The following is a 27526-nucleotide window of genomic DNA, read 5'->3' on the forward strand; positions in this document are numbered from 1 at the left end:
CTAAAAGTTGACACTGTATCATGCTCAAACCTCAAGCTACACTGTACTTTTGTTGATATTATTATTGTGAAAATCAATAAAAAGTTTACCTTTTGTGACTATCGAAAGTCGTAAACTTAGATTTCTGGCCTAAGTTTACCTTTGTGAATCGGGCCCATGGTGTATAGACACAGATGCATATTTAGACTCTTTCTGAATCCGCCTATTCCTGTGCACGAGCAGCTGATGTGAAGCTGGGAATGTGCCCTCTCTTTCAGACACCCGGCATTCAGAGGAGCCCCTGAGACCAGACATCTTCGAGATCATCACCAAAGAGAACCAAGGTAAGAGAAAAGCTCAGGGCTTCTGAGCGCTAGACTTTGTTACACAATATTCAACTGTGACCATGATCCCAGGCAAGATAAGAGCATGCCCCCAGGGCCTCTGGGCGCTGCACTGTGTCAAACAGTGGTCAGCTGGAACCCTGAGCCCAGACATCTTCGACATCAACACCAAAAGCAACCACAGTAAGAGATGACCTCAGGGCCTCTGAGAGCTACACTTTGTTACATGATATTCAGTTGTGACCCTGATTCCAGGCGTCTTTGGGATCAAAATGGAATCAAGGTAGGAGGAAACCTCAGGGCCTCTGGGCGCTACTTGAACAGTAGTCAGCAGTGACTCTGAGCCCAGACATTTTCAATATCATCACCATAAGGAACCAAGGTAAGAGAAACCCTCAGGGCTCCAGGGGCTAGACACTCTGTTACACAATATTCAGCTGTGACCCTGATCCTAGGAATCTTTGAGATCAAAATGAACAACGGTGAAAGCAAACTTCAGGGCCTCTGGGCACTACACTCTGTTAAACAATAGTCAGCGACGCCCTGGAACCCAGTTATTTTCGGGATCGTCACCAAACAAAACGTTACAAGACCCTGAGCGCAGACATCTTTGTCTTCCAGATCATCACCAAAGAGAACCAAGGTAAGTGAAAACCTCAGGCTTATGGGTGTAGGAAAGTTCCCCTTTTTGCATAGGTACCCCCACTTTTTGCCTGATTTCTGATGCACTTTGACTGAATGTGAAATGGGTCCCTGCTAATCAGGTTCCCAGTGCCTCTGTTCTTTCCCAAAACTGTACCTTTGTTTCCACAATTGGCACATCTCTGGTCCACATATCAATCCCTCATAAAAGGTACCCGTGGTACCAAGGGCATTGTGACTAGAGAAGGTCTCTAAATGCTGCAGCATGTATTGTGCCACCCTCAGAGACACCTCACCAAACACATACGCGCTGTCATTGCAGACTATGGGGCATATGTACAACACAATGAAGGAGTGTGGTGTTAAGCAGAATTTGTTAATGCCACATTCCGCCATTCTGAAAATGCAGGGATGCGCCGTATTTATAAAGATACGGTGCGCTCATGCATTTCTCCTAGCGCTGGCACTAAATTAAGCTGCCTAGGGCCAACGCAGGCACCCTGGCACCATAGTTCAAGAGTGCCTGTCTTGGGGGGAATGATTGTTTATGTGCAGGAGGGGGTCCCTTCCTGTACTTAAACAATCACAAATGGTGATCTGTAACTCCTATGTGTGCAGCACACATAGAAGTTGCAAATCGTCATTTTTTTAATGATTGTTTATGTGCAGGAAGGGACACAGCAGACATAGGGGCATATTTACAAGCCCCTATTGCCACAGGTTCCTGTGGAGCTAGGGAACTCGCCTTATTTACAAGGTGGCGTTAAGCCATTTAGTGTGGCTTAACGCTGCCTTGTAAATAAGGCACCATTTCACACTATACTTAGCGTGAAAGCGGTGGACAATGGGTGTTGCAGTGGGTGTTCTGCCGCAACACCCATTGGTTTTGCTGCTGTCAGATATATACAAGAGTGGTGTAAATATGGGTTGTGCCAAAATTAAGACCAGAGAAAACCTGGTCTCAACATGGCAAAACGAGGAGAAATGTTTTATTACTCCTCCTCTTTTGCTGTTTCTATGGGCCAGATGTAGAACGGTTTCTGCATGCGCAAACGGGTTTGCGAACCCATTTGCACCTCCAAAAACCAATAGGGGTGTGTACCATACCAAAATAGCCAGTCGCAATTTATTTGCGACTCGCTATTTTGGAATTGCGAGTCGCTATTAGGAAGGGGCGTTCCCTTCCTAATAGCGAGTGCAACCCCATGTAGAAATGTATTGCGACTGCAATTGCGGTCGCAAAACGCTTACAAATTACTACCCTCTTCAAGAGGGTGGGAATGGGGTCGCAAAAGGGAAGGGGTCCCCAGGGGACCCCTTCTCCTTTTCAAATGCAGGGGAACATATTTTTTAAGGGCAGGCAGTGGTCCCATGGACCACTGCCTGCCCTTAAAAAATTAAACGAAAACGTTAATTTTTTTTTTTTTCAAATGCGTCCTGTTTTCCTTTAAGGAAAACGGGCTGCATTTAAAAAAAAAATGACTGCTTTATTTAAAAGCAGCCCCAGACAAGGTGGTCTGCTGAGTCCAGCAGGCCACCATACCTGGGAGGGCCTGCCATTCCCAATGGGTCGCAAATTGCGATAGGCTCATTAATATTCATGAGCCTCTCAATTTGCGACCCCATTGGGAATCGCTAACAGTGTGTTACACACTGATTTACATCCAAAATAGTGCCTTGCAAATTGCGAGTTGCAAAGGACTCGCAATTAGCGAGGTGCTTGTACATCTGGCCCCAACTCTCTAGTGTGCATCTGACTGCTCTACACCAGCCTGCCACACTCACACATATTTTGGACCTTGTGAGGTGGGAGCCCTTGTGCTATTATGGGCCAGAACCAAACCCTGCTTGGGGTGGAGGTGCTTTCCACCTTCCAAGAAAGAAAAGCATTCATATTGATGAGCCTCAAAGGCTTCCTGCTCTTTGTTATGCTAGCCACGGCCTCTCCGGCCAGTGGAGATGCCCGCCCCCTGACCAAGCCCCACTTTTGGCAGCACGTTTTGCTGAATAATTAGTAGTGAGGAGAAGTGTGTCCCCTCCCAGCCAGGACCACCCCTTAGGTGTCCCGGACTCGGGTGACCCCTCCTTAGAAAATCCTCCTTCTTGAATGAAGGGATTCTAGCTGATAAGATTAGGGGATGCCCTGTCCCCAAAGGGAGGGGACATACTAAGTGTGTAGTTGCCCTAAAGGTAAGTAGCCCATTGGCTACTACCTGCCATTAACTGCCAGTGCTAGTAATGCCCCTAAATTCAGTATTTGGGTTCACCCCTCAACCTTGAACCAAAGATTCCTGTGACCTAAGAAAAAGAAAGACAAAGAAGATTCTGTGCAGCCAAGCCGGAAGACGATTACTGATTTGGTCTCAGCTCTACCAGCCTGTGTACCGCTTAAAGACCCTCCATAGAAGGCGACCCCTATTCTCCAGCTAGCGACTTCCAGAAACCCGAGGAAGACTGCCTGCTCTTCAACAAAGACCAGATCTCGCGAGGACAGCCGCCCTGTCCACAAGAAAACAACTACAAGGTCTCCCGATGCAGCGTGAACCATGAGCCCTGCCCACACAGCACCTGATGCCCATGGCCTGGGGCGGAGTGGCTCACATGCCCAGTAAAGTCTCCCCAGAGATCCTGACCTCAACGCCATCAGTGGCTGTACTCTCCTGGAGTCCACCAAGACGCCTGCAGCCGCATCACGAAGGGTCCTCTTGACTGCGACCGGCTCAGTTAAAGAAGACCTGACACCTAAAGGCACACCTGCATCCTCAGCCCCCCACGACCTTGGGGAGTCCACTCAATGGTGCCCAGGCATCCATGGACATCTCCACTTACCTGCACAGCTGTTGGTCACATTTGTCCAGCTTTCTGGTCTGAGTCTTTTTATTCCACCAAGATTCGTATTTGCTTGCATTGGGCGCCCCTGTGCAACTGGTGGTGTATGGTTGGTGCTGCCTTCTGCCCCCCTCCCTGTGCTTGCTTTAACCCCCGGGTCCCATGCCCTGAAACCACCTGTCCCTGTCTGCAATCAGCCCCTCTTGTGGGTGCACCTTGTCTCTATTTACTAACATTGGGCCCAGTGACCTCTGCACTCGGCAACCCCAGTGCCGCTGGTGATGCAGTACCTACCTTGATCTGATCCTTGCCCAGGGCTGGCCTAACCCCCAAAGGCTGTAAGAGTAAGTTGAGTGCTTATCTACAAATGTGCATAACTGTTTTCCTTCCATAGAATTGCAATGCGTTTCGTCCTATCACACTAAATGCCCATCTATTACAATAGCCTAGATCTATTAATGCTGATTAGACATCACAAAGTATTTTCAATATACTGTACAGTATTGTTACTGATTTTGCAGACGCAATTTACTGTACATAAAAAGTATTGCCATTTCAAAAGTGGTATTTACCTGCAACCGAGTTCTCTTAGTTCTACGAATAAAAGTAACAAAGTATATTTTTTTACCAAACAATTGGTCTTGGATTCAGTCACTGAGTGTGTGTAATCATTTCTTGCCTGACTGAATATAACACATGCTTAATAAACCCTCTGATAGGCCTAACTGTTCAACCACACTACCACGAAGTAGAGTAATGGATTATCTACTTTAGCCTCTGTAAAGCCTCTGGTGATCCACTGGACTCTGTGCACACTATACCGTACTTTGGTATAGTATATACAAGGCTAGTTTCCTACACTGGGCACTAGACTTTATTATGTGATAGTCAACTGTCAGCTGTGAGCTTGAGCCTAGGTGTCTTCACAAACATCACCAAAGAGAACGAAGATGCTGGACATGGCCCTTTCCTCAGGGTCGCCCCAGATTTTTGCCTTCCTCTGCCGTCCTTTTCTAAACTAGTTTTTGTTGGCTTTTAGGACTCTGTGCACTTTTTCCCTGCTGACCAGTGGTAAAGTGCTTCTGCTACCCCCCTAAATTATAATAATATTGGCTTACACCTAGTTGTCACGTTAATTTACTAGTATCTGGTGCTGGGTGTACCCAGGGCGTGTACATTAAACTCTACTTCGGGTCAGCAGCACTCCTTGTGGTACCCACTAAAGTAGAATTTTAAACATGTCTCAGGCCTGACACTACAGCCTGTAGTGTAGATTGAAGCAGCCATTTACACCTGGTCTCAATACAGAATCACTGGCTCATATTTTACAAATGTAGAATATCTGGGAATAGATGCCACCCTTTTAAAAACATACAGAGGAGTGGAGTAACACACTTAAAAAGAAATGCATTCTGGGAAATAAAGTCCTCCCCAAACACATTTCAAATTCATAGACCAGAAACATCTGGTAACAACATACAGATATGTATCATGTCAACACCACAGAAGTACTATTACTAATCAACGCACATGATTGGGCCACACTAGTATACATTCTGAAGGATTGTATTAATACAATCATATCAATGAAAATTAGGCTACTCTTTGTGTGCTACAGATTGTGTAAATCGATCCTGCTCGTTGATCTGGTTCAATTAGTAAATATTCAAATAATTCTATACATTCGTTCATACTTGTATGTAACACAGATAATGACATGTGCAATCCTAGTTTAGATTAAAATAATTAATACAAATATGGGCCTGAAGAATTACACAAAATTTAGGGTGGTGACCCGGTGGAATGGCTGACTCTTTCAACACGTGTGATGTCACTGGTGGTGTTTGCTGAAAGACGACATAAAGCGCTTAGAAGCCATATAGCCATTGCAGTTGTTCACCTGATTTTTCTGCCTTAATATGCTCCATGTTATTATCACAAATCAGTAAAATGCTTTTGGTGATGCCATAATTAACCCCTGATATGACAAGTTGACAACTCTATAGGGATGTAAGACACAGGAAACCATTCCCAGTAAACATTACCAGCTGCAATCACATAGGGGCCGATTCACAGAACTAACTTAAGACAAAATCCTAAACTTACTACTTTTGGTATTCACAGAAGTTAGGATTTTGTCTTAAGTTTGTCTTGAGACAAACTTAAGACACACTTAAGACACACTTAAAACAAATTTAAGACAGACTTAAGACAAACTTAAGACAGACTTAAGACAGACTTAAGACAAACTTAAGGCAGACTTAAGACAGACTTAAGACAGACTTAAGACAAATTTATGACAAAATCCTAACTTAAGTCTGTCTTAAGTCTGTCTTAAGTCTGTCTTAAGTTTGTCTTAAGACAAACTTAAGACAAAAACCTAACTTCTGTGAATACCAAAAGTAGTAAGTTTAGGATTTTGTCTTAAGATTTTTAAAGCGCGCTGCTACCCTGAGGTGTCCTGGCGCTATGCACTACCTGCCAAAGAAGACAACTGAAACAGTGGGCCGAAGAGATAACCAAGTTTTTAATCCCTTCCTAAAATGAAGAAGTTCTGTAGAGTTCCTAAGATGAAAAGGAAGGCTGTTTCAAGCCTTAATGGCACAATGGCAAAAGCTCCTACCCTCCCAGCTGGTTTTGTAGTAGCGGGGGAGGACGGCGAGTCTGGATAGCAGGGAGCGCAAGGCTCTCCCAGGCACATACCACTGAATTGAATGTTTCAAAAAGTCAGGGCCCATGCTATTAAGAGCTTTAAAAACTATACACATGACCTTGAACTGAATCCGTGATGCCACAGGTAGCCAGTGAAGGAAATGTGAATCGGGCACTCACTGTCCATGCCTGTGTGCTGAGGTCTTTTTTCAGTTAATAGGGTAAATTGTTTTCTTAAGTAGGTTCGTAGGCCAGGGTTTGGTGTTTCACCCCAAATGGCTGCATCTTCCTCCATCACGAGAGGTTGTTGCATTTTTTATTTTTTTATTGAAATTGTGCTTCAGACCTAAAATCAGCTCTCTTCTCTTCTGTGTGCACGTGTTCCTTCTAGTGTTATGACAGACACTGAATACTAGCACTGTGTTTTACTGTTGTAGGCAGCTCACAGCTGGTCCACGAGGGAGACATTGCCGTCCAACCAGGTCGCAGTGCCAGAATATGTACAAACAATAGCTGCTTCTGGCCTAAATCCAGTGATGGGACCGTCCGTGTGCCCTACACCCTCAGTCCCACTTACAGTGAGTTCACTTTTACACCAAGGCTCAACATTGTCTTTCATAGAAACCTTTCCAGGTTGCTTCAACTTATGTCATCCTCCCCCTTTCCTCTGTTGTCCCTCAGGTGCCGAAGATGTGGATGCCATCAAAGATGCAATCAGTGAGTTTGCAACTGTGACCTGTATCCGCTTTGTGACCCGCACAGCGGAACCAGATTACATCCAGATCCTGCCTGCGGATGGGTAAGAGCATGGGACACACTAAAGACTGTTCTCACATTCAGCATCACACCAGGTGGCTCCATCAGATAGACTCATTACCTCCAAGTCTTACAAGCGGATGGGTAAGAACAGAGGGTAAACTAAGGACTGATTCTACATTCAGCATCACTCCAGATAGATCTCCATCAGAAAGATTCATTACCTGCTGACCCTACTTGTGGTTGGGTAAGAGCACTGGAACTCCAAGGACTGATCCAAAGTTCAGAAACACATTCGAAACACACTCATTAGCTCCAGATGGTGCCTGAGGATGGTTAAGAGCACAGGACACCCTAAGGAATGATCCTTTATTCAGCATCACACCAGGTAGGGCTCCATCAGATAGACTCATTGCCTTCAGATTGTGCCTGTAGATGACTAAGAGCAAAGGACACTCTAGGGACTGATCCTACATTCAGAATCCCACCATATAGGGTTCTTTTAGATAGAGTCATTACCTCCAGACCCGGCCTGTGAATGGGTAAGTACACAGGGCATCCTAAGGACTGATCAAACATTCAGCATCACAACAGATATGGCTCCATGACATAGACTCGACGTTTAACAGCCATGTACCCTCATTGTAAAAGAACAAGGCAAATTAACGTGCATGATCTCCAACTCGCATATGACACAAGTTAGAACAATATATCCCTACACAGTCTAGCTAAGATGCTCGGAATTGGGTAAAAGGTAGTGGTGTGAAAATATTTGCATTCAACTGTGGAAAAAGTCTCTTCTAGGGATCACATACGGTTGTTGTTGAGCGTCACGCCCGATTGTGCTTTCGCTAAAGCCAAGCCTCCAGTGGGACAGCTAGCTTATGACTCGATTTCTTAAGGCTGCTGTTCCTGATCGAGTGCTACCACTAAAACTGAGATATTCAGATTGGTAAACCAGATGTGTGGCCCTCTCACTGGTGGCCTAGTTCCTTTGATACCTCTTAAAATCCAATAGAGTCAGCTCACAATCTGGGAGTCATTTTCGATTTCAATTTTTGTTTTCAAATTTTAAAACTCGTATCCACTTGCTATTTTATGTTAAAATTACTCTGGAAGATTGCCCCCTTTTGCCTTTTGACTCTCAGGAGAATTTGGTCCAGTCCTTGGCGTTAAGTAGACTATTTATTTATTTAAAGGTTTTATATAGAACTGGCTCGACCCGGGGGTATCAGAGCACTTTACAAGAGTATGGATATAGTACAGGAGTTTCATAACGTAAGATTCAAACAGGATTAATACAGAGTTTACATAACGTAGGATTCAAACAGGATATAATACAGAGAACATATAGCAAAAAAACTTTAAACATGTGTCAGAGTGGCAAGAAAGAACTATCTACATAAATAAAATGGGTACAGGTACTCAAATTATTAAACAGTAACGAGAGATGGAGGAAGGCTGGAAGGGAGAAGGATAGAGGGTGGTTAGGAGTGAGTAGGGGAGAAGAAGAATGGACTAAGAAAGGGAAGAAAGTAACTAAAAGGAAGGGAGTATGGAGGGAGGTGGGAAAGAAAAAGCTGAGGGCAGGGAGGAGATAGGAGGGGGAATGGAGAGAGAAGAAAAAGAGCGAAACAAAAGGCTTAAGGACCCAAAAATTTGTTGAGCAGGTGCAGTTTGAGGTCTTTTTTAAAGCTGATGTAAGAGGGGTTACACGTAGGTCTTTAGAGAGTGTGTTCCAAATGATAGGGGCGTTACCAGAGAAAGAGCAAGATTGTGTGGATTTCTTTTTTAACAGAGGTGGAAAAAGGAGGAGGGCATTGGTGCTTCTCAATGATCGGCAAAAGACAAACAATTGATGGACAGAATGGAGAACAAATCAAAACATTCCCCCCCAGTCAAGAGATCTGGGTTAAATCCATCGTTCTTTTGCTCACCATGCCACCCCAGTCTAGACCTGGCCATATGCAAATCAATCTTGACCGTGTGCCTCACGGGAAGAGTCCAGCCCGAACTGCCAAGCCAGGTCCTCCCTGGACAGGAAACAAGCATCCCAGGACCAGTTTCAGGGGTTTCACCCCTCTTCAGCCAGGATAGCTTGATTCCAGCGGCACAGTGAGCCCAGGACCCACGTCTGGGCATACCTGGCGCTCTTAGTGCGAGAAAGCAAAATACACACAATTGATGGAGGGAATGCAGAACAAATCAAAACATTCACCCCCAGTCAAGAGAACCTGGTTAAATCCACCATTCTTCTGCTCACCATGCCACCCCAGTTTAGACCTGGCCATATGGAAATCAGTCTTGACCCTGTGCCTCATGGGAACAGTCCAGCCCGAACTGCCAAGCCAGGTCCTCCCTGGACCAGAAACAAGCATCCCAGGACCAGTTTCAGGGGTTTCACCCCTCTTCAGCCCGGATAGCTTGATTCCAGTGGCACAGTGAGCCCAGGACCCACGTCTGGGCATACCTGGCGCACTTAGTGCGAGAAAGCAAAATACACACAATTGATGGAGGGAATGCAGAACAAATCAAAACATTCACCCCCAGTCAAGAGAACCTGGTTACATCCACCATTCTTCTGCTCACCATGCCACCCCAGTTTAGACCTGGCCATATGCAAATCAGGCTTGACCCTGTGCCTCATGGGAACAGTCCAGCCCGAACTGCCAAGCCAGGTCCTCCCTGGACCAGAAACAAGCATCCTAGGACCGGTTTCGGGGTTTCATCCCTCTTCAGCCCGGATAGCTTGATTCCAGTGGCACAGTGAGCCTAGGACCCACGTCTGGGCATACCTGGTGCACTTAGAGCGAGAAAGCAAAAGACACACAATTGATGGAGGGAATGTAGAACAAATCAAAACATTCACCCCCAGTCAAGAGATCTGGGTTAAATCCATCATTCTTTTTCACTATGTCACCCCAGTTTACAGTTTAGACATTGCCATATGCAAATCAGTCTTGACCCTGTGCCTCATGGGAACAGTCCAGCCCGAACTGCCAAGCCAGGTCCTCCCTGGACCAGAAACAAGCATCCTAGGACTGGTTTCGGGGTTTCACCCTTCTTCAGCCAGGATATCTTGATTCCAGTAGCACAGTAGGATGCTTGTTTCCAGTCCAGGGAGGACCATGCTTGGCAGTTCGGGCTGGACTGTTCCCATGAGGCAAAAGATCAAGACTGATTTGCATATAGCTGGGTTCAAAATGGAATGGCTTTGTGAGCAAAAAAAACTATGGATTTAGGCCCAGATCTTTGTACTGGGGTGACTGTATGACATTGTTCTGCATTCTGTCCATCAACTGTTGTTTTTGCATTTGTCACCCCGAGTGGGACAGGTGTGCCCAGATGTGGGTCCCGTGCTCTCCATGCCACTGGAATCAAGCTATCTTGGCTGAGGAGGGATGAAACCCCAAAACCGGTCCTAGGATGCTTGTTTCCAGTGCAGGGAGGACCTAGCTTGGCAGTTCGGCCTGGACTGTTTCTATGAGGCACAGGATCAAGACTGATTTGCATATGGCTGGGTTTAAACTGGAATGGCAAGGTGAGAAAAAAAACGATGGATTTAGGCCCAGATCTGTGTACTGGGGTGAATGTATGCCATTGTTCTGCATTCTGTCCATCAACTGTTGTTTTTGCATTTGTCACCCCGAGTGGGACGGGTATGCCCAGATGTGGGTCCCGTGCTCTCCATGTCACTGGAATCAAGCTATCCTGGCTGAAGAGGGGTGAAACCCCGAAACCGGTCGTAGGATGCTTGTTTCCAGTCCAGGGAGGACCTGGCTTGGCAGTTCGGGCTGGACTGTTCCCATGAGGCACAGGGTCAAGACTGATTTGCATATGGCTTGGTTCAAACTGGAATGGCATGGTGAGCAAAAAACACAATGGGGCAGATTTATAAGGCCTTTGCACCACTTTTGCATCAGTTTTCCCATGTTAAAAGTGATGCAAAAGTGGCGCAAGGCCCTTGTAAATCTACCCCAATGGATTTAGGCCAAGATCTCTGTACTGGGATGAATGTATGACATTGTTCGGCATTCTGTCCATCAACTGTTGTTTTTGCATGTGTCACCCCGAGTGGGACGGGTATGCCCAGACGTGGGTCCCGTGCTCTCCATGCCACTGGAATCAAGCTATCCCAGCTGAAGAGGGGTGAAACCCCGAAACCGGTCCTAGGATGCTTGTTTCCAGTCCAGGGAGCACCTGGCTTGGCAGTTCGGGCTCAAGTGTTCCCATGAGGCACAGGGTCAAGACTGATTTGCATATGGCTGGGTTCAAACTGGAATGGCACGGTGAGCAAAAAAACGATGGATTTAGGCCCAGATCTCTGTACTGGGGTGAATGTATGACATTGTTCTGCATTCTGTCCATCAACTGTTGTTTTTGCATATGTCACGCGAGTGGGACGGGTATGCCCAGACATGGGTCCCGTGCTCTCCATGACACTGAAATCAAGCTATCCTGGCTGAAGAGGGGTGAAACCCCGAGACCAGTCCTAGGATGCTTGTTTCCAGTCCAGAGAGGACCTTGCTTGGCAGTTCATGCTGGACTGTTCCCATGAGGCCCAGGGTCAAGTCTGATTTGCATGTGGCTGGGTTCAAACTGGAATGGCATGGTGAGCAAAAAAACGATGGATTTAGGCCCAGATCTCTGTACTGGGGTGAATGTATGACATTGTTCTACATTCTTTCCATCAACTGTTGTTTTTGCATTTCTCAATGATCGGCAGCAGCCCGCTTTGTTGAGTTTGTTAGTTAGATATAGCGGGGCCTTTTGGTGAACGGCTTTGTGCGTAATGCAAGCAATCTTGTAGGAGGATCTGTCTTCGATGGGTAACCATTTATGGACTTTTAGGGCTGGGGAGATGTGGTCAAAGTGTTTGCAGTCACGTTGAGTACAGATTTGAGAGGGGCAAGGTGAACTTTAGGTGTTCCAGAGAGCATAGTGTAACCATAGTCTGTTGTCGAGAGGACTAGAGATTGGACGACAGATTTGAAGTCGTCCGCTGGAATGAAGGGTTTAATTTTCTTGAGATGACGGAGAGAGAAGAGTGCTTCTTTGGCCGAGTTTTTTATATGGTCCTGAAGGGAAAGGCTCTTGTCGATGGCGATACCAAGAGATTTTACTGAGTTGGAAAGGGAGAGAAAACATTTGAGGGCATTAAGGTCAGAGATCCATGTTTGGATAGGAAGAGGGCTGTCTTTTGGAGAGAAGAGAATGATTTCAGTTTTTTTAGCGTTGAGTTTCAGATGATTGGAGTGGAACCAGGACTGAATTTTTGCCAGGGTGTTGTTAAGATGGAGAACATCAGAGTGGGATCTAATCTTATAGTAAAGTTGGGTGTAGTCAGCAATGAGGTGGTAGTTGATTCCGGCTTGTTTAAGAATGAGGGTAAAGGGTTCCATAAAGAGATTAAAGAGAGAGGGAGAGGGAATAGAACCCTGGGGGACACCAAGGGAGATGGGTGTGGGGTTTGAGAGGCAGTTGTAGATTTTCATTTTTTGTGTTCTATGTTGAAGGTAGGAGGAGAACCATTTGAGGACAGGACTATCGAGGCCAAAGCAAACTTTGAGCGTTAAGTAGGACAGGGTGGTTTACAGAATCAAATGCTGCAGAGAGGTTGCAGAGAATAAGAAGGCAGGTCTTGCCAGTTTCTAGGGAGTGGTGGATGTCATCCACAATGTTAAGCATGGCAGTATCAGCACTGCAGGGTTTTCGGAATCCGGATTGTAAGGAGTCAAGTAGGTTAAAAGTGTCAATGTGTTCGTCCAGTTGAAGCAGGGCATATTTTTCAAGGGCTTTAGAAAGCAGGGGGAGGTTGGAGATCGGGCGGGGATTGTTAAGGTCGTTGGGATAGGCATTGGGATTTTTAAGAATGGGAGTGATTTGTCCGAGTTCGAGGGAGGCAGGGACACATCCCGTGGTAAGGGAGGAGTTGACAATAGTGGTCCAATAAGGGGCAATTATGTGCTTAAGCTCCTTGACAAGTTTAGAAGGGAGAGGGTCTTTGGTGTGAGAGGACGGTTTGAGTTTAGAGATGAGGATAGAGATTTCCAGCTCTGTTATGGGATGGAAATTGTGCCAGGAGGCGTTGTTTTTAAGCTGTGAGTTGGAAAGGCAGTTATCCAGAGGCGTAGAGGCAAGAAGTTGGGAGGAGTCTGCGGGGAAGTTAATAGGGAGGGAGGTATAGAAAAAGAGTTGGCGGCATATAGGGGATAAGGAGAGGCCTAGGATACAAGGAAGGATTGGTCTATTTTGGCTATTTTTTCAGAGAAGAATAAGTTAGCAATTTCTTTGCATCTGTCAGTAGAGGCTGTTAGGTTAGGGGGGCAGATGATGTTTGGTTTCATGCAATGTTGTACAGCTCTCTGGGTCTATCTTTGGCACAATTGAGTTGTGTGTGGAAGAAGGAAGCCTTTTCAGTGAAAATGTGTTTCTTGTAGGTGGCTGTAGTGGATCTGAGGAGGGCAAGATGTGCGGGTGAAGGGTGTTGTCTCCATGTTCTTTCAGTTAGTCCAAGTGCACGTCTTTCGTTGTTGAGATTGGAATTAAACCACAATTTGGATGGAATGTTTCTTAGAGTTTTTAGTTTGGACCGGGCAATTTGGTCTAAGCCATCAGTGACAGTTTTGTTGAAATGCTCAGTGAGTTTGTTAGCATTTAGGGAGAGAGGGGTGGGAAGAAGTTGTGCTTGGAGTTTAGACTCCAGTTCGCCATGAGGGATACGATTAGGATTTCTGGTCCATTTTGTAGATTTGATGTTATTGATGGGTGGGTGGAGCAGTGGTGACGATTGAGAACAGGATGAGGTGATGTACTGTCCATGATGACCCTCTTTGGGTTGTAGAGTCACAGTGGAAGACCCTATACGTGATGTGGATTTTAACTGATAGACCCTCCATGGGTTGTGGGTTCTCAGTAGGAGATGGTCCTCCATGGGAAAAGAGCACTCGTTAAGGGCTGTCCAAGGTCTGTGGAGTCTTAGTTATAGATCCTCTACTGAGATATGACCTTCAATTGCTGGAAACTCTCTGAGGAAGATTCCCTTCCATGAGCAGACAACTCACAGTGACAGACTTTCAATGCGCAGAGGATTCTCAGAGAAAGACATTCCATGAGCAGAGGATTGTCAGTGAAAGGCTTTCCATGGGCAGAGGATTTTCAGTGAAAGGCTTTCCATGGGCAGAATATTCTCCGCTACAGACTTTGATTGGGAAGTGGACTCTCAGTGAAAGACATTCCATGGGCAGAGGGCTCTCAGTGACGGACGTTCCATGGGCAGTGGATTCTTACTGAAAGACTCTGTTAGAAATAATACCAAATGGTTTTTGACCTCTCAGTAACAGTATGCCATACGGGTCTGCACACTGCAGTTCCATGCAATCCCACCTACTGTTCTAGGCTATCACTGCCGGGCACCACTGGACTAAAAATAGCTTAGAGGTTCTGATGGCTGGATCCTGTATTCTTTGTTTATGCCCTAGTGTTGTGATGGCTGGATCCCATATGCCATGTGTATTCCCTAGTTATGTGATGGCTGGATCCTGTATGCTTTGTTCATTTCCTAAAGGTTGTGATGGCTATATACTGTATGCTTTGCTCATTTCCTAGAGGTTTTGATGGCAGGATCCTAGTATGCTTTGTTTATTTCCTAGAGGTGCTGATGGCTGGTTCCTGTATGCTTTCTTGATGCCCTAGTGTTGTGATGGCTGGATCCTGTATGCTTTGTTCATTTCCTAAAGGTTGTGATGGCTAGATACTGTATGCTTTGCTCATTTCCTAGAGGTTTTGATGGCTGGATCCTAGTATGCTTTGTTTATTTCCTAGAGGTGCTGATGGCTGGTTCCTGTATGCTTTCTTGATGCCCTAGTGTTGTGATTGCTGAATCCTGTATTATATCCTCATTCCCTAGTGCTGTGATGGTTGGATTCTGTATGTTTTGTTAATTCCTCAGTGGTGTAATGGCAGGGCTCGAAATATCCACTCGCCTACTCACTATGGCAAGCCAGATTTAATAAGGATGAGCGATTTATAAGGACTACTCGCCCTTCTAGTGAGCTCACAACAGGCGTTCTGCTTGCTCACAAAGTGAATGAGCAATAAAGATGCCTTTTATTCTTGTTATATTGTCACATTTGCTCCGCGTTCAGAGGCAGAAGTCAAATGTCAGTCCTACACTTACTTTTCTATCTGTGACTGAAGTTAGAGGATTTTGTAAAGTGAACTGTGTGTAAATCGTGCTGTTCAAAGCATGTGAAATGAAAGGCTGTAATATTGTGGGATTTTTTTCTAAAACAACACTGAAATAGCTCATAAGTGAACTGTTCAAACATTTTAAATGTATGTCACTAGTTATGAAGACTCATTTCTGTAATTCTGTGGTAAAAAAAATGTTCGAGGCATATGAGCTGCAGATTACACACTTGTGCATAGATCGCCATCTGGTGTTGGGCCCGGATGTTTGCAGTTTGTTTTTCCTCTTGGAAAGTCTTTGGAAGTCACGAGGCCGGTGACTCCTCCTTTGGATCGTACTGCGCATGGGCTTCGGCTCCATCCTCAGATTGTTTTTTTCCACCATCGGGCTCGGATGTAATCTTCGCGCTCCGGTTCCGAACAGCTTCCAGGTCGACGATCGACGCGCAATCCTCACCTCAAACCGCGGTATTGTTTCGATCGCGATCTCCCCACTCGACGCGCCTTCTCATCGGCACAGACCTTCGGTTCCAGTCTTCGACGGCGGCCTTCGGGCCTCTCCAAGCTCCGGTCCTGGCTAATGGAAAGGACTCCATTTAAAAAGTGCCCTCGATGTGGGTCCAAATTTCCCCACACTGATCTCCATGAGGTATGTAATCTCTGCCTCTCCCCTGAACACGAGGCTCGAGACTGTCAGGCGTGTAAGTCCTTCCGGTCCAAAAAGACTATTCAGGACCGAAGAGCCAGAAGAACTATGGCGCACTCCTCGATGACGATTCCGGACGACATCTTCGGAGAAGGCACCGACGCTCCAGAGCGTTACACCGACGAGGGCCTCGTTAGCGCTTCTGAAGCTGACGACTCAGATGTGGAGGACCACACCGGCGCAGAGGGTCGTGAGTACTGATCCCCTCACATCACACCCTTGCCGGCACCGAAAAAGGCTCCGGTCACACCTTCGCCTCCGGGCCTAGGCTAGACCAAGGACACTGCTTCCAGCACCGCGCCTTTGGGCCCGGTAAAGATGCCAAGCAAGCCTTTCGGCGGCTCGGGCTCGAGCCAGCCTACCGTCGGTGCCAATAAACACACTTTGGCACCGAAAAAGAAGCCGACCTCCATCTCGACACCGAGCCCCGCACCGAAGCACTCGGGGTCAAAACCCAGCTCTTCGGCACCGACACCACCTTCGGTGCTGACCAAGGCACACAAGGCCACCGGCACCGACACTTCGAAGCCGAGACCCATCTCGGCACCGACCAAGCATCCGGAGGTTCCCAAACCGGTTTCCAAACAACGAACCGGCACAGAAAAGCCTAAAAAGCCAACGGCCCCAACGCCTCCGGGGTCGACGGACCGACCAGCCTCACCGGACCTATTTACACCGGATCCCTTGCAAAAAACACTCACCAAGGATCCAAAAACTGGACATTTGACACTCTCTACCAAAAAGAGACATTTGGAGAAGCCTGCTCCACCTCCACCTCCAAAGAGGAAGGACTCTGCTACCTCTCCATTCAGAAAACCTTCCCCACCTCTTCCACCTCCTCCACCTTCCCCACCTCCACCCCCTCCGCTTTCTCCACCCCAACCTCATCGTTCTCCGACCCCCTCTCCACGCGATGATGATCACGGGGACCCATATGATGATATAGGGGATGTGCCCCAGGACCTACCCACAGGGGACCCCACCCCTACAGGATCCCCAGACCCATGGGACGATTACAATATCCCTGATATCCCCAACGTTTCACAAGATGGTCTTTACCCCTCCAGACCATCTCCACCGGAAGACTCATTGGGGTTCCACCATCTACTGCAAAGGGCGGCACACTAGCACGGGGTAGACTTGCATACTGACCCCGTGGAGGAAGATTTCCTCCTAAACACATTCAACACCACACATAGGTCCACCTCCATATTGCCTATGCTCAAAGGAGTGGTAAAGCATGCGCCAGAAGTTTTTAAGGACCCAGTTAGGGCCAGGGTCATCAACCCGCGCATCGAGAAAAAATACAAAGCTGCCCCCACAGATCTCTCCTACATCAGAGGGCCAGCGCCACTAGATTCTCTAGTGGTATCCACTGCACGTAAAAGGGCAAACTCCCAGGCGTCGGGCGAAGCACCGCCACCTGACAAAGAGTCAAAATTACTAGACGCATCAGGAAAGCGTACTGCATCACAAGCAGCCAATATATGGCGTATCGCCAATACTCAAGCGCTACTGGCCAGATATGACAGGGCACATTATGATGAGTTAGAAAGCATAATGCACCACCTCCCTGAAAAATATAAAGATAGGGCCAACAAACTAATTCAGGAGGGTAAGACTATTACTAACACCTCCATACGCTGTGCCCTAGATGCAGCAGACACAGCTTCCAGGGCCATCAATACCAGCGTACTACTCCGTCGCCATGCTTGGGTAAGAATATCAGGGTTTAAACCGGAGGTACAAGCCTCCATCCTTAACCATCCCTTTGACCAAGTACACCTATTTGGCCCAAAAGTGGATGAGGCCCTAGAAAAAATGAAGAAGGATACGGATACGGCAAAATCCATGGGAGCCTTACAGTCACACCCTCCTAGACGCTCTTTTCGCCGCTCTTCCTTTCGAAGTAGGTCTAGAGGCTACTCCTCAGACACCGCGTCCCCTTCATACAAATCCCCTTCTCAGTCCACCTTCACAAGGGGTTATCAAAGAGGCGGCTAAAGGGGTAACAATAATAAAGGCAGAGGCAAAACAAACAACGCCCGCTCTGCCACACCGCCTACACAATGACTTCCCCCCGCTCCCCCCAGACCATTCCACTCCGGTCGGGGGCAGACTCCAACATTTCCTTCCTGTCTGGGCCACCATCACCTCAGACAAATGGGTAACACAGATAATTTGGTCAGGCTACTGCCTTGAACTAATATCTACTCCCCCAAACATTCCACCCAGACAGCGTCCAATGTCACAAGAACATCTAATACTCCTAAAGCAGGAGGTAATCTCCCTCCTACAGAAACAAGCAATAGAACCCGTTCCTACCAACCAACAAAATACCAAAAAGGGACGAGACTCTTCGACCCATCCTAGATCTCCGACCCCTAAACACATACATACACTCAGACCATTTTCATATGGTGACGCTTCAACAGGTACTTCCGCTCCTCTCCCAAAACGACTTTGTGACCACTTTAGACCTAAAAGAGGCTTATTTCCACATTTCAGTGCACAAAGCTCACCGGAAGTACCTCAGATTTGTAGTGGACGGACAACACTACCAATTCAAAGTGCTCCCGTTCGGAGTCACAACAGCGCCACGGGTATTCACCAAGTGCCTAGCAGTGGTGGCAGCACATTTGCGAAGACAACACATTCACGTCTTCCCATACTTAGACGACTGGCTGATAAAAGCCAGGTCATACAATCAGTGTGTACAACACACGTCCACCACTATTCAGCTATTCCACCAACTGGGCTTCACAGTAAACCACCAGAAGTCCCATCTACAACCATCCCACATAAAACAATACCTCGGTGCCACCATAGACACCTCAAGAGCGCTAGCCTACCCCAATCCTGCCAGGATTGCAAGCATTCAGGCTCTACGCACAAAATTCATACCACAACACTCCCTTCCAGCTCGAGTGTTTATGCAACTAATAGGGATGATGACCTCTTGCATCTTCATAGTATCTCACACAAGACTCCAAATGCGTCCTCTCCAAGAGTGCTTAGCGCAACAATGGAACCAGGCCCAGGGTCAATTAACAGATCTGGTGTTGGTAGACAGTCACACCCATCGCTCTCTACAGTGGTGGAACACCACAAACCTTTCCAAAGGTCGACCGTTCCTGGACCCGGTCCCTCAAATAGTACTGACAACGGACGCATCGCTCTCCGGCTGGGGAGCTCATCTACTACATCTCACCATACAGGGCAAGTGGACACCTCAACAAAAGTTACTCCATATCAACCATCTGGAGTTACTAGCAATCTTCTTAGCCCTAAAATCTTTTCAAACCCAGATTTCAGGCAAGGTAGTCCTGATCCGCACAGACAACATGACAGCCATGTATTATATTAAAAAACAAGGCAGCACACACTCTCCACAGCTCTCTCAACTAGCACAGAGCATATGGAGGTGGGCAATACCCCAGAAAATCTTCCTCCTAGCTCAGCATGTCCCAGGAGTCCAAAACACAGTGGCAGATCTGCTCAGCAGGCAGATACAACAGATTCACGAGTGGGAGCTTCACCCGCAAGTTCTTCACCCGTACTTTCAAATGTGGGGGCATCCACAGATAGACCTCTTCGCCACCCACGAAAACGCCAAATGCCCAAGCTCCGCCGCCAGATACCCACACCCATTGTCCAAAGGAAATGCAATATGGATGAACTGGTCAGGCAGATTTGCGTACGCTTTCCCGCCTCTCCCACTCATTCCACTAGTGGTGCGCAAACTACAGCAACACTCCCTCACACTAATCCCAGTAGCTCCAACGTGGGCCAGACAACCGTGATATACCACACTGCTGGAACTATCTGTAGTACCGCACCAAAAACTACACCTCTCTCCACACCTCTTAACCCAGAACAATGGAGAGATCAGACACCCGGACCCAGCGCAGCTCAACCTTGCGATCTGGCTCCTGAAATCCTAGAATTCGGGTACCTAAATCTTCCCCCTGACTGTATGAACGTCATCAGAGAAGCTAGAAGACCTACCACTAGAGCGTGCTACGCCGCCAAGTGGAAACGCTTTGTTGTTTATTGCCATAACAACACCATCAATCCCCTGGACGTGTCCATTCAACACATCATAGGCTACTTACTCCACCTACAAAGGTGCAATCTAGCCTATACATCCATTCGACTACACCTCGCAGCTATTGCAGCTTACCTACAAAACAGGCAACATCTGTCACTCTTTAGAGTACCTGCCATTAAAGCCTGCATGGAAGGCCTTAAAAGAATAATTCCCGCCAGAGTGCCACCCTCACCTGTGTGGAACTTAAATATCGTTCTCACAAGGCTAATGGCGCCTCCCTTCGAACCTCTGCACAAATGTGAACTACAATTCCTAACATGGAAAACCGCTTTTCTTGTAGCCATCACTTCGCTTAGAAGGGTCAGTGAGATACAAGCACTTACCATTCAAGAACCTTTTCTCCAAATGCACCATAACAAGGTTGTTCTCCGTACCAACCCAAAATTCCTCCCTAAAGTCATTTCTCCCTTTCACCTAAACCAATCAGTAGAACTACCAGTATTTTTCTCGCAACCACAGACCGTTGCAGAAAGGGCTCTTCACACACTAGATGTCAAACGAGCCTTACTCTACTACATCGAGAGAACACAACCTTTCCTTAAGACCAAACAACTGTTTGTCTCTTTCTCTCCACCACACAAAGGCAACTCCATCTCAAATTCAGGGATAGCTAGGTGGATTGTAAAATGCATTCAAATTTGCTACCACAAAGCAAAGCGAACGCTATCCGTTCCCCCTAAAGCCCATTCTACACGAAAAATAGGGGCTTCCATGGCATTCTTAGGGAACATCCCATTAGATGATATCTGCAAAGCAGCTACATGGTCAACACCGCACACTTTCACTAAACACTATTGTGTAGATGTGCAAACTAAGCAACAAGCTAGTGTGGGCCAGGCTGTACTCAAAACATTATTTCAAACCACTGCAACAGATACGGGTGGTCGACGCTAGGGTTGGGAACTGCTATATTATCTATGCACAAGTGTGTAATCTGCAGCTCAAATGCCTCGAACGGAATATGCTACTTACCAGTATGCATCTGTTCTTGGCATGTAGAGCTGCAGATCTACACACGCCCACCCAGCTCCCCGGCTACCTGTATCTGTTCCAGTTTATCTTATTTAGATACACACACATGGGCATCTTCACTGTTATTACTACACTCCATCTTTCCCTGCTGGCGAAAAACAATCTGAGGATGGAGCCGAAGCCCATGCGCAATACGATCCAAAGGAGGAGTCACCGACCTCGTGACTTCCAAAGACTTTCCAAGAGGAAAAACAAACTGCAAACATCCGGGCCCAACACCAGATGGCGATCTATGCACAAGTGTGTAGATCTGCAGCTCTACATGCCAAGAACAGATGCATACTGGTAAGTAGCATATTCCTTATATATGTCAATACAAACCAGAACACTTTACTTGGTGATATGCAAGTATTTAATTTATTTGCAGAAATCCAATTTCCAAACATTGTTTATGCACTATACAGTTTTATCAGTAAAACTACATGTTAGTGGGAAGGTTTTGTGGCCATTTCAATGGAAAATGTGCTATCTGTAGATAACAGGGCACTACCTCATCATGCTTTAGTAAAACATTTATGAAAAGTGTTTTTAAACATGAACTGGTAAATATTCCTGCTCCCGCCCTGATGACAATGCTATTAGTGAACTAAAGGTAATTCAGGGATCATTTGCACCCCATATGTGGGCTCAATACTTATTAGACATGAAGCTCACAATTAGTCTTTATCGAAGACAGAAATAGTGAACTTCCATATTTGAAGGTGCTCTATTATGCGATTATTAAGAAAAAGGCGTCTCCTTAAGACAAAATATTTGCCTAAGATCACACAATTTGAGACCAGTTCACCCGTCAAGTACATTACAGTTATGTCGAATAGATTATTCAAGTTACTATACTAGCAGGTCTAGTAACATTTTCATGATTTTTTGGTAGCCCCTGATGGCTGGATCCACTATGGTTTATTTTTTTCCTAGTGTTGTGATGGCTGGATCCTGTATGCTTTGTTTATTCCCTAGTGTTGTGATGGCTGGATCCTGTATGCTTTGTTTATTCCCTAGTGTTGTGATGGCTGGATCCTGTATGCTATGTTGATTTTCTAGAGGTTCTGATGGCTGGATCCTGTATGCTTTGTTTATGCCCTAGTGTTGTGATGGCTGGATCCTGAATGCTTTGTTTATTCCCTAGTGTTGTGATGGCTGGATCCTGTATGCTTTGTTTATTCCCTAGTGTTGTGATGGCTAGATACTGTGTGCTTTGTTTATTCCCTAGTGTTGTGATGCCTTGATCCTAATGCTTTGTTTATTCCCTAGTGTTGTGATGGCTGGATCCTGTATGCTTTGTTCATTCCCTAGAGTTATGATGGCTGGATCCTGTATGCTTTGTTTATTCCCGAGTGTTATGATGGCTGGATCCTGTATGCTTTGTACATTCCCTAGTGTTGTGATGGCTGGATCCTGTATGCTTTGCTCCTTTCCTGGTATCTTGTTGGTTTAATCCTGTATGCTTTGTTCATTTTCTAGTGTTCTGATAGCTGGATCCTGTATGCTTTGTTTATTCCCTTTTGTTATGATGAGTGGATCCTGCATGCTTTGTGCATTCTCTAGTGATGGTGGATCATGTATGGTTTGTTTATTCCCTACTTTTGTTGCGTCTAGATCCTGTATGCTTTGCTTATTGGCTAGCGGTTTCTATTGGCTGGATCTTGTGAGCTTTGTTCACTCACAGTTTTGTGATGGCTGGATCCTGTATGCTTTGTTTATTCCCTAGATGTTATAATGGATAATGATAGCCTTTATTGTTGATTAATTAAAATCATTACAAACAGGAGGTATATAAAAATACATTAGATTGTGTATGGACACAACAAAACATTGTAACTTGGAAAATATTATCGAAGATACACCACGTTTCAGTACAGTGATCACACCATATTTTAACAGCATTATGAGTAAATTTCCTCCAGTTCCTAATTTAAAGTGCCATTACTAAAGTGCTCATGTAGGTAAACATTACGAAAGTGTCAACCTTCTTGGGTTGACGTTCTATTTCTAATATTAGAAATCAGATGTTTCACACGAATCACAAATAACTACGCTACATTATATATAAAACTAATAATTAAAATATCTTTAAAGTATTGACAGAAATGCCTCAAATACCCCATATTGTAGAATATACAGATAAAAGTCATAGTTAAAATGCCATAGTTAAGAGTCATTGTGCAATACCTTTTTAAAATGAGCCTTTCACAAAGTCTTTTAAGAATTGCATACACAGTCCCATTTTTAATATCAGAAAATGAAATGCCATAAATAAATAAAATAGTTAAAGTGCCACTGTGCAAATCCTTTCAAAGAATTCTTTCTCACGTCAGTAACATTCTAAACAATTGTCCAAATAAGGCATAGTTGACAACAGCGCCTTTGGGGCAGCGTCGTTGAACGAGCCAATTATTGGTCACAAGCCCCTAACCTCTGGTGGCACAGGCAACAGTTAACTTTTTTTCTGCAATGAGAATAAACGTTACAAACTGTGTGGTCAGAAGAGCCGATTTCCCATAGAGGCAAGTTATAATTGCTTGGCGACATGTCCTCACCCCATGTTCTTTAAAGATGGATTTTAATAGGGCGTTCCTCTCTTCTAACAGTTGAGGACAAATAGATAAAATATGCAATAGTGATTCATTAATAAAACCGCATAAACTCTAGCTGTTTGAGGGCCATTTTTGTACACATGAGGGGGGTTCCTTCCTATGTGGGATATCTCCCAAGTCGTAACAGCAAAAATGTGTCTCTTTTAAATGGTTTTAAGTAGGAAAGAAGATAAGATTGTGGCTCTAATTTAGTAAATGAATTGATAGCCGACGATGCATGACTTTTTTTGGCAGGCTCGTCCTTTTCCAATAAAATCATTAGGAAATTCGCAGGATGGTTTAGTGTCTGTCTGAACACGGCTTTATTTCTAGCTACAACTTCGAAGGGGGGAGACTTAAAATTGTTTAGACTCTCTGTTAGATAGGATCTACAACCCTTAGCATGATCATACCCCATTATTTCCTGCCAGCAAAAATTTGCCAGAGTATCTGGGTCTGAACAAAAGAAGGCGTATAAAGATTTTAAAAATGCAGATTGTCCTATAAATACTGTCTTTTTAAGCCAAATTCCAATCTAACGTTGGCATGCCCGATGTTCTTTGGAACTCTGAATACTGATTTAAAAACTTTTATCTGTAAATCATCAAGAAGTTTTTTGGTATTTCCCTTGAAAGATTACTGACTCATAGTCCAAAGAGGCAATCAACATAGCTTTCATTACTTTAAGTAAGTGCTCATGGTCCGAACATTCCAATGTGTCTCTCAGCTTTCTAAAAGCAAAAGACAGCACCGTAGCTTTTGCTCTTAAATTAAGAAAATACTGTTTAAAAGATGGCTGGTTCCTGCATGCCTTGTTCATTCCCTAGTGTTGTGATGACTGGATACTGTATGCTATGTTTATTCCCTAGAGGTTCTGATGGCTGGATCATGTATACTTTGTTCATTCTCTAGAGTTTCTGCAGTCTGGATCCTGTATGCCTTGTTCATTCCCTAGTGTTGGGATGGCTGGATCCTGTATGCTTTGTTTATTCCCTAGAGGTTCTGATGGCTGGATCATGTATACTTTGTTCATTCTCTAGAGGTTCTGCAGTCTGGATCCTGTATGCCTTGTTCATTCCCTAGTGTTGGGATGGCTGGATCCTGTATGCTTTGTTTAGTCCCTAGTAGTTCTGATAGCTGGATCATGTATGCTTTGTTCATTACCCAGTCTTGGGATGGCTGGATCCTGTATGCTTTGTTCATTACCCAGTCTTGGGATGGCTGGATCCTCTATGCTTTGTTTATTCCCTAGAGGTTCTGATGGCTGGATCATGTATGCTTTGTTCATTCTCTAGAGGTTCTGCAGTCTGGATCCTGTATGCCTTGTTCATTCCCTAGTGTTGGGATGGCTGGATCCTGTATGCCTTGTTCATTCCCTAGTGTTGGGATGGCTGGATCCTCTATGCTTTGTTCATTCTCTAGTGGTTCTGCAGTCTGGATCCTGTATGCCTTGTTCATTCCCTAGTGTTGTGATGACTGGATACTGTATGCTTTGTTTAGTCCCTAGGGGTTCTGATAGCTGGATCCTGTATGCCTTGTTCATTCCCTAGTGTTGGGATGGCTGGATCCTGTATGCTTTGTTTAGTCCGTAGTGTTGGAATGGCTGGATCCTGTATGCTTTGTTTAGTCCCTAGTGGTTCTGATAGCTGGATCATGTATGCTTTGTTCTTTACCCAGTCTTGTGATGGCCAGAAATGAATTAGACTGGTGCAGGATCACAGAGCTTTTCTTTGCATGCAATGAGTTTCATCACAACCAAGAATGCGCAATGTCACTGTGCTAGAACTACTCCTCCCTTGTAGATAGCAACAGTCGGTGAGGAGATACACAGGCCGATGCCTTGTATGGGGCAATATTGTAATATTGATTCTCTGTAGGTGCCATTGAAGTGATTTCTGGATCTCCCTCGCTTAACTTCTCCCCTAGGTGCTGGTCAAACGTCGGGAAGGTAGGAGGAGTTCAGAAGGTATCCCTCGGCGACGGATGTTTGTGGAAAGGAATCATCCAGCATGAGCTGAACCACGCCCTGGGCTTCTACCACGAGCAGAGCCGCAGCGATCGCGACAACTATGTGACCATCAAGACGGAGAACATCACACCGGGTCAGTGGCACTCCCTGGGCTCCACTTACTACTGAGAAGTAGAACTGAGTACAACTCAGAATCGTGATGGGCTGAACTTGGCATGGATTTAGATATCTGCTTGGTTCAGCTTAGGTTTTATCCCAGACACCCACCAACACACCCTTACTACCAATCTGACCCTTGGCTACAGTGATCAATATTTGTTACTGTCCCAGGCTGGTGTCCTTTCCACAAACATCACCACTGCTGAGGGCATTAACTGGAGCAATGCTTCATTTGAAACAGTTGGTTCATTGCCCACATAAAGTTTCCTGGAACAGGAAAAATTGTGATACATGTTTAAAATGATTTTGACGTGAAATCGATAATGAGGGTCATTGACTACTAATTGCAGTGCCGCGCTAGAGAGACACGGGGTCTCTGAAGGGTAAGCTGCTGCACTGCATTGAGTGAATGCAATACTAAGATGTGGTTCTGTTCTGCTCTCTCCCAGTGCTGGTGGCAGACTTTAGGCAGGCATGCACCCACACAGAGACCCTTGCGCCATAGTGCTAGAGTGTCTGCGTTGTCGGAACCATAGTTTTTGTGCTGGAAATGGTCCCTTTCAATATAAAAGCTGTGCTTTAGGACTTTTGCCACTTTATATGTGTGCTGTACAATGAAGTACACATGCAACGTGGGAAAACCGAGAAATGAAATTGTTTTCAACTCGTTATGCTTGGCTTGAAGAAGAGCAGAATTTTGGCCCAAATTCCTGCCTACAGTTTTTTGTACATAGGGATTTATGTCAATAACCATGGGTTGTTGCATAGTAAGGCCCGCGCGCCACCCATGGAATGCTCCCTTGACTAAAAGTAATGCAAAGGAGAGCAAAGAACAACCTTTTATTACTTTGAGTAAAAAACCAACAGAAATAGCAATTTGGGTTGGATTGTAAATTCCACCTGAATGCTTTGCATCGGGTTCGTATAAGAAAAGTAACACAAACACAAAGAATGTGTTGTTAATTGGGCAAAAGCCCAGATGAGATGTACAGTGCCACTCTTTCTCACTTGAATATCTCACATGTAAATAATGGTGTTTCTTTCTAAAGTTTTTTCATATACCGATTACATGGCATCTCTAAAATCCTTCCCTGTATTCCCCAAACTCTACATGAAAAATTCCCCTCTCTCTCATTCAAATGCCTGTCTCCTTCTTTTTCATATTCTGTGTGTCTCCTCTCTCTGAGCACAGCCTACTTCAATGCATAAGAATGTTTGCCTCAATCTTTATCATTACATTATTGATAATTTCCTTATTTTATTCCAAATTTTCAAATCAATCACCACTGTTTTAAAAGTAATTCCTGCAAAGTAATAATACCTCATCTCCTCTTTCTTTCCCACAAATCTCCTATTAAAGGTCACATACCACCTCCACTTCCCTATTAATCACCACTAACGCCTAATAGTTTTCAATTCCTCAAAGAAACTGGAGTAAATGCATTGTACGGTTTTCTTGAGAGCACAAGACTAATCCCAATAACCAACAACCACTGGATTAACCACTAAACCTTGGGTGCCCGGAGCAGTGTGCCCGTCGCCATAAAGTGCTTCAGTTCCTTGTCAAGGACAGTAAAATCCATA

General features: G+C 45.5%; 1 protein-coding gene across 1 annotated transcript in view; it reads left to right on the forward strand.

Moving 5' to 3' along the window:
• The window catches only part of LOC146859667 (embryonic protein UVS.2-like), a 61791-nt gene that overhangs the window by 16878 nt on the left and 17387 nt on the right, over nucleotides 1-27526 (forward strand). Inside the window, exons 3-6 of the mRNA XM_085643416.1 lie at nucleotides 258-323; nucleotides 6884-7024; nucleotides 7128-7245; nucleotides 25741-25916. Of these exons, the coding sequence (XP_085499542.1) occupies nucleotides 258-323; nucleotides 6884-7024; nucleotides 7128-7245; nucleotides 25741-25916 (501 nt within the window). The remainder of the gene's footprint in view (nucleotides 1-257; nucleotides 324-6883; nucleotides 7025-7127; nucleotides 7246-25740; nucleotides 25917-27526) is intronic.

Source organism: Triturus cristatus, chromosome 3_1 (genome assembly GCF_964204655.1).
Source record: "Triturus cristatus chromosome 3_1, aTriCri1.1, whole genome shotgun sequence".
NCBI lineage: Eukaryota > Metazoa > Chordata > Amphibia > Caudata > Salamandridae > Triturus > Triturus cristatus.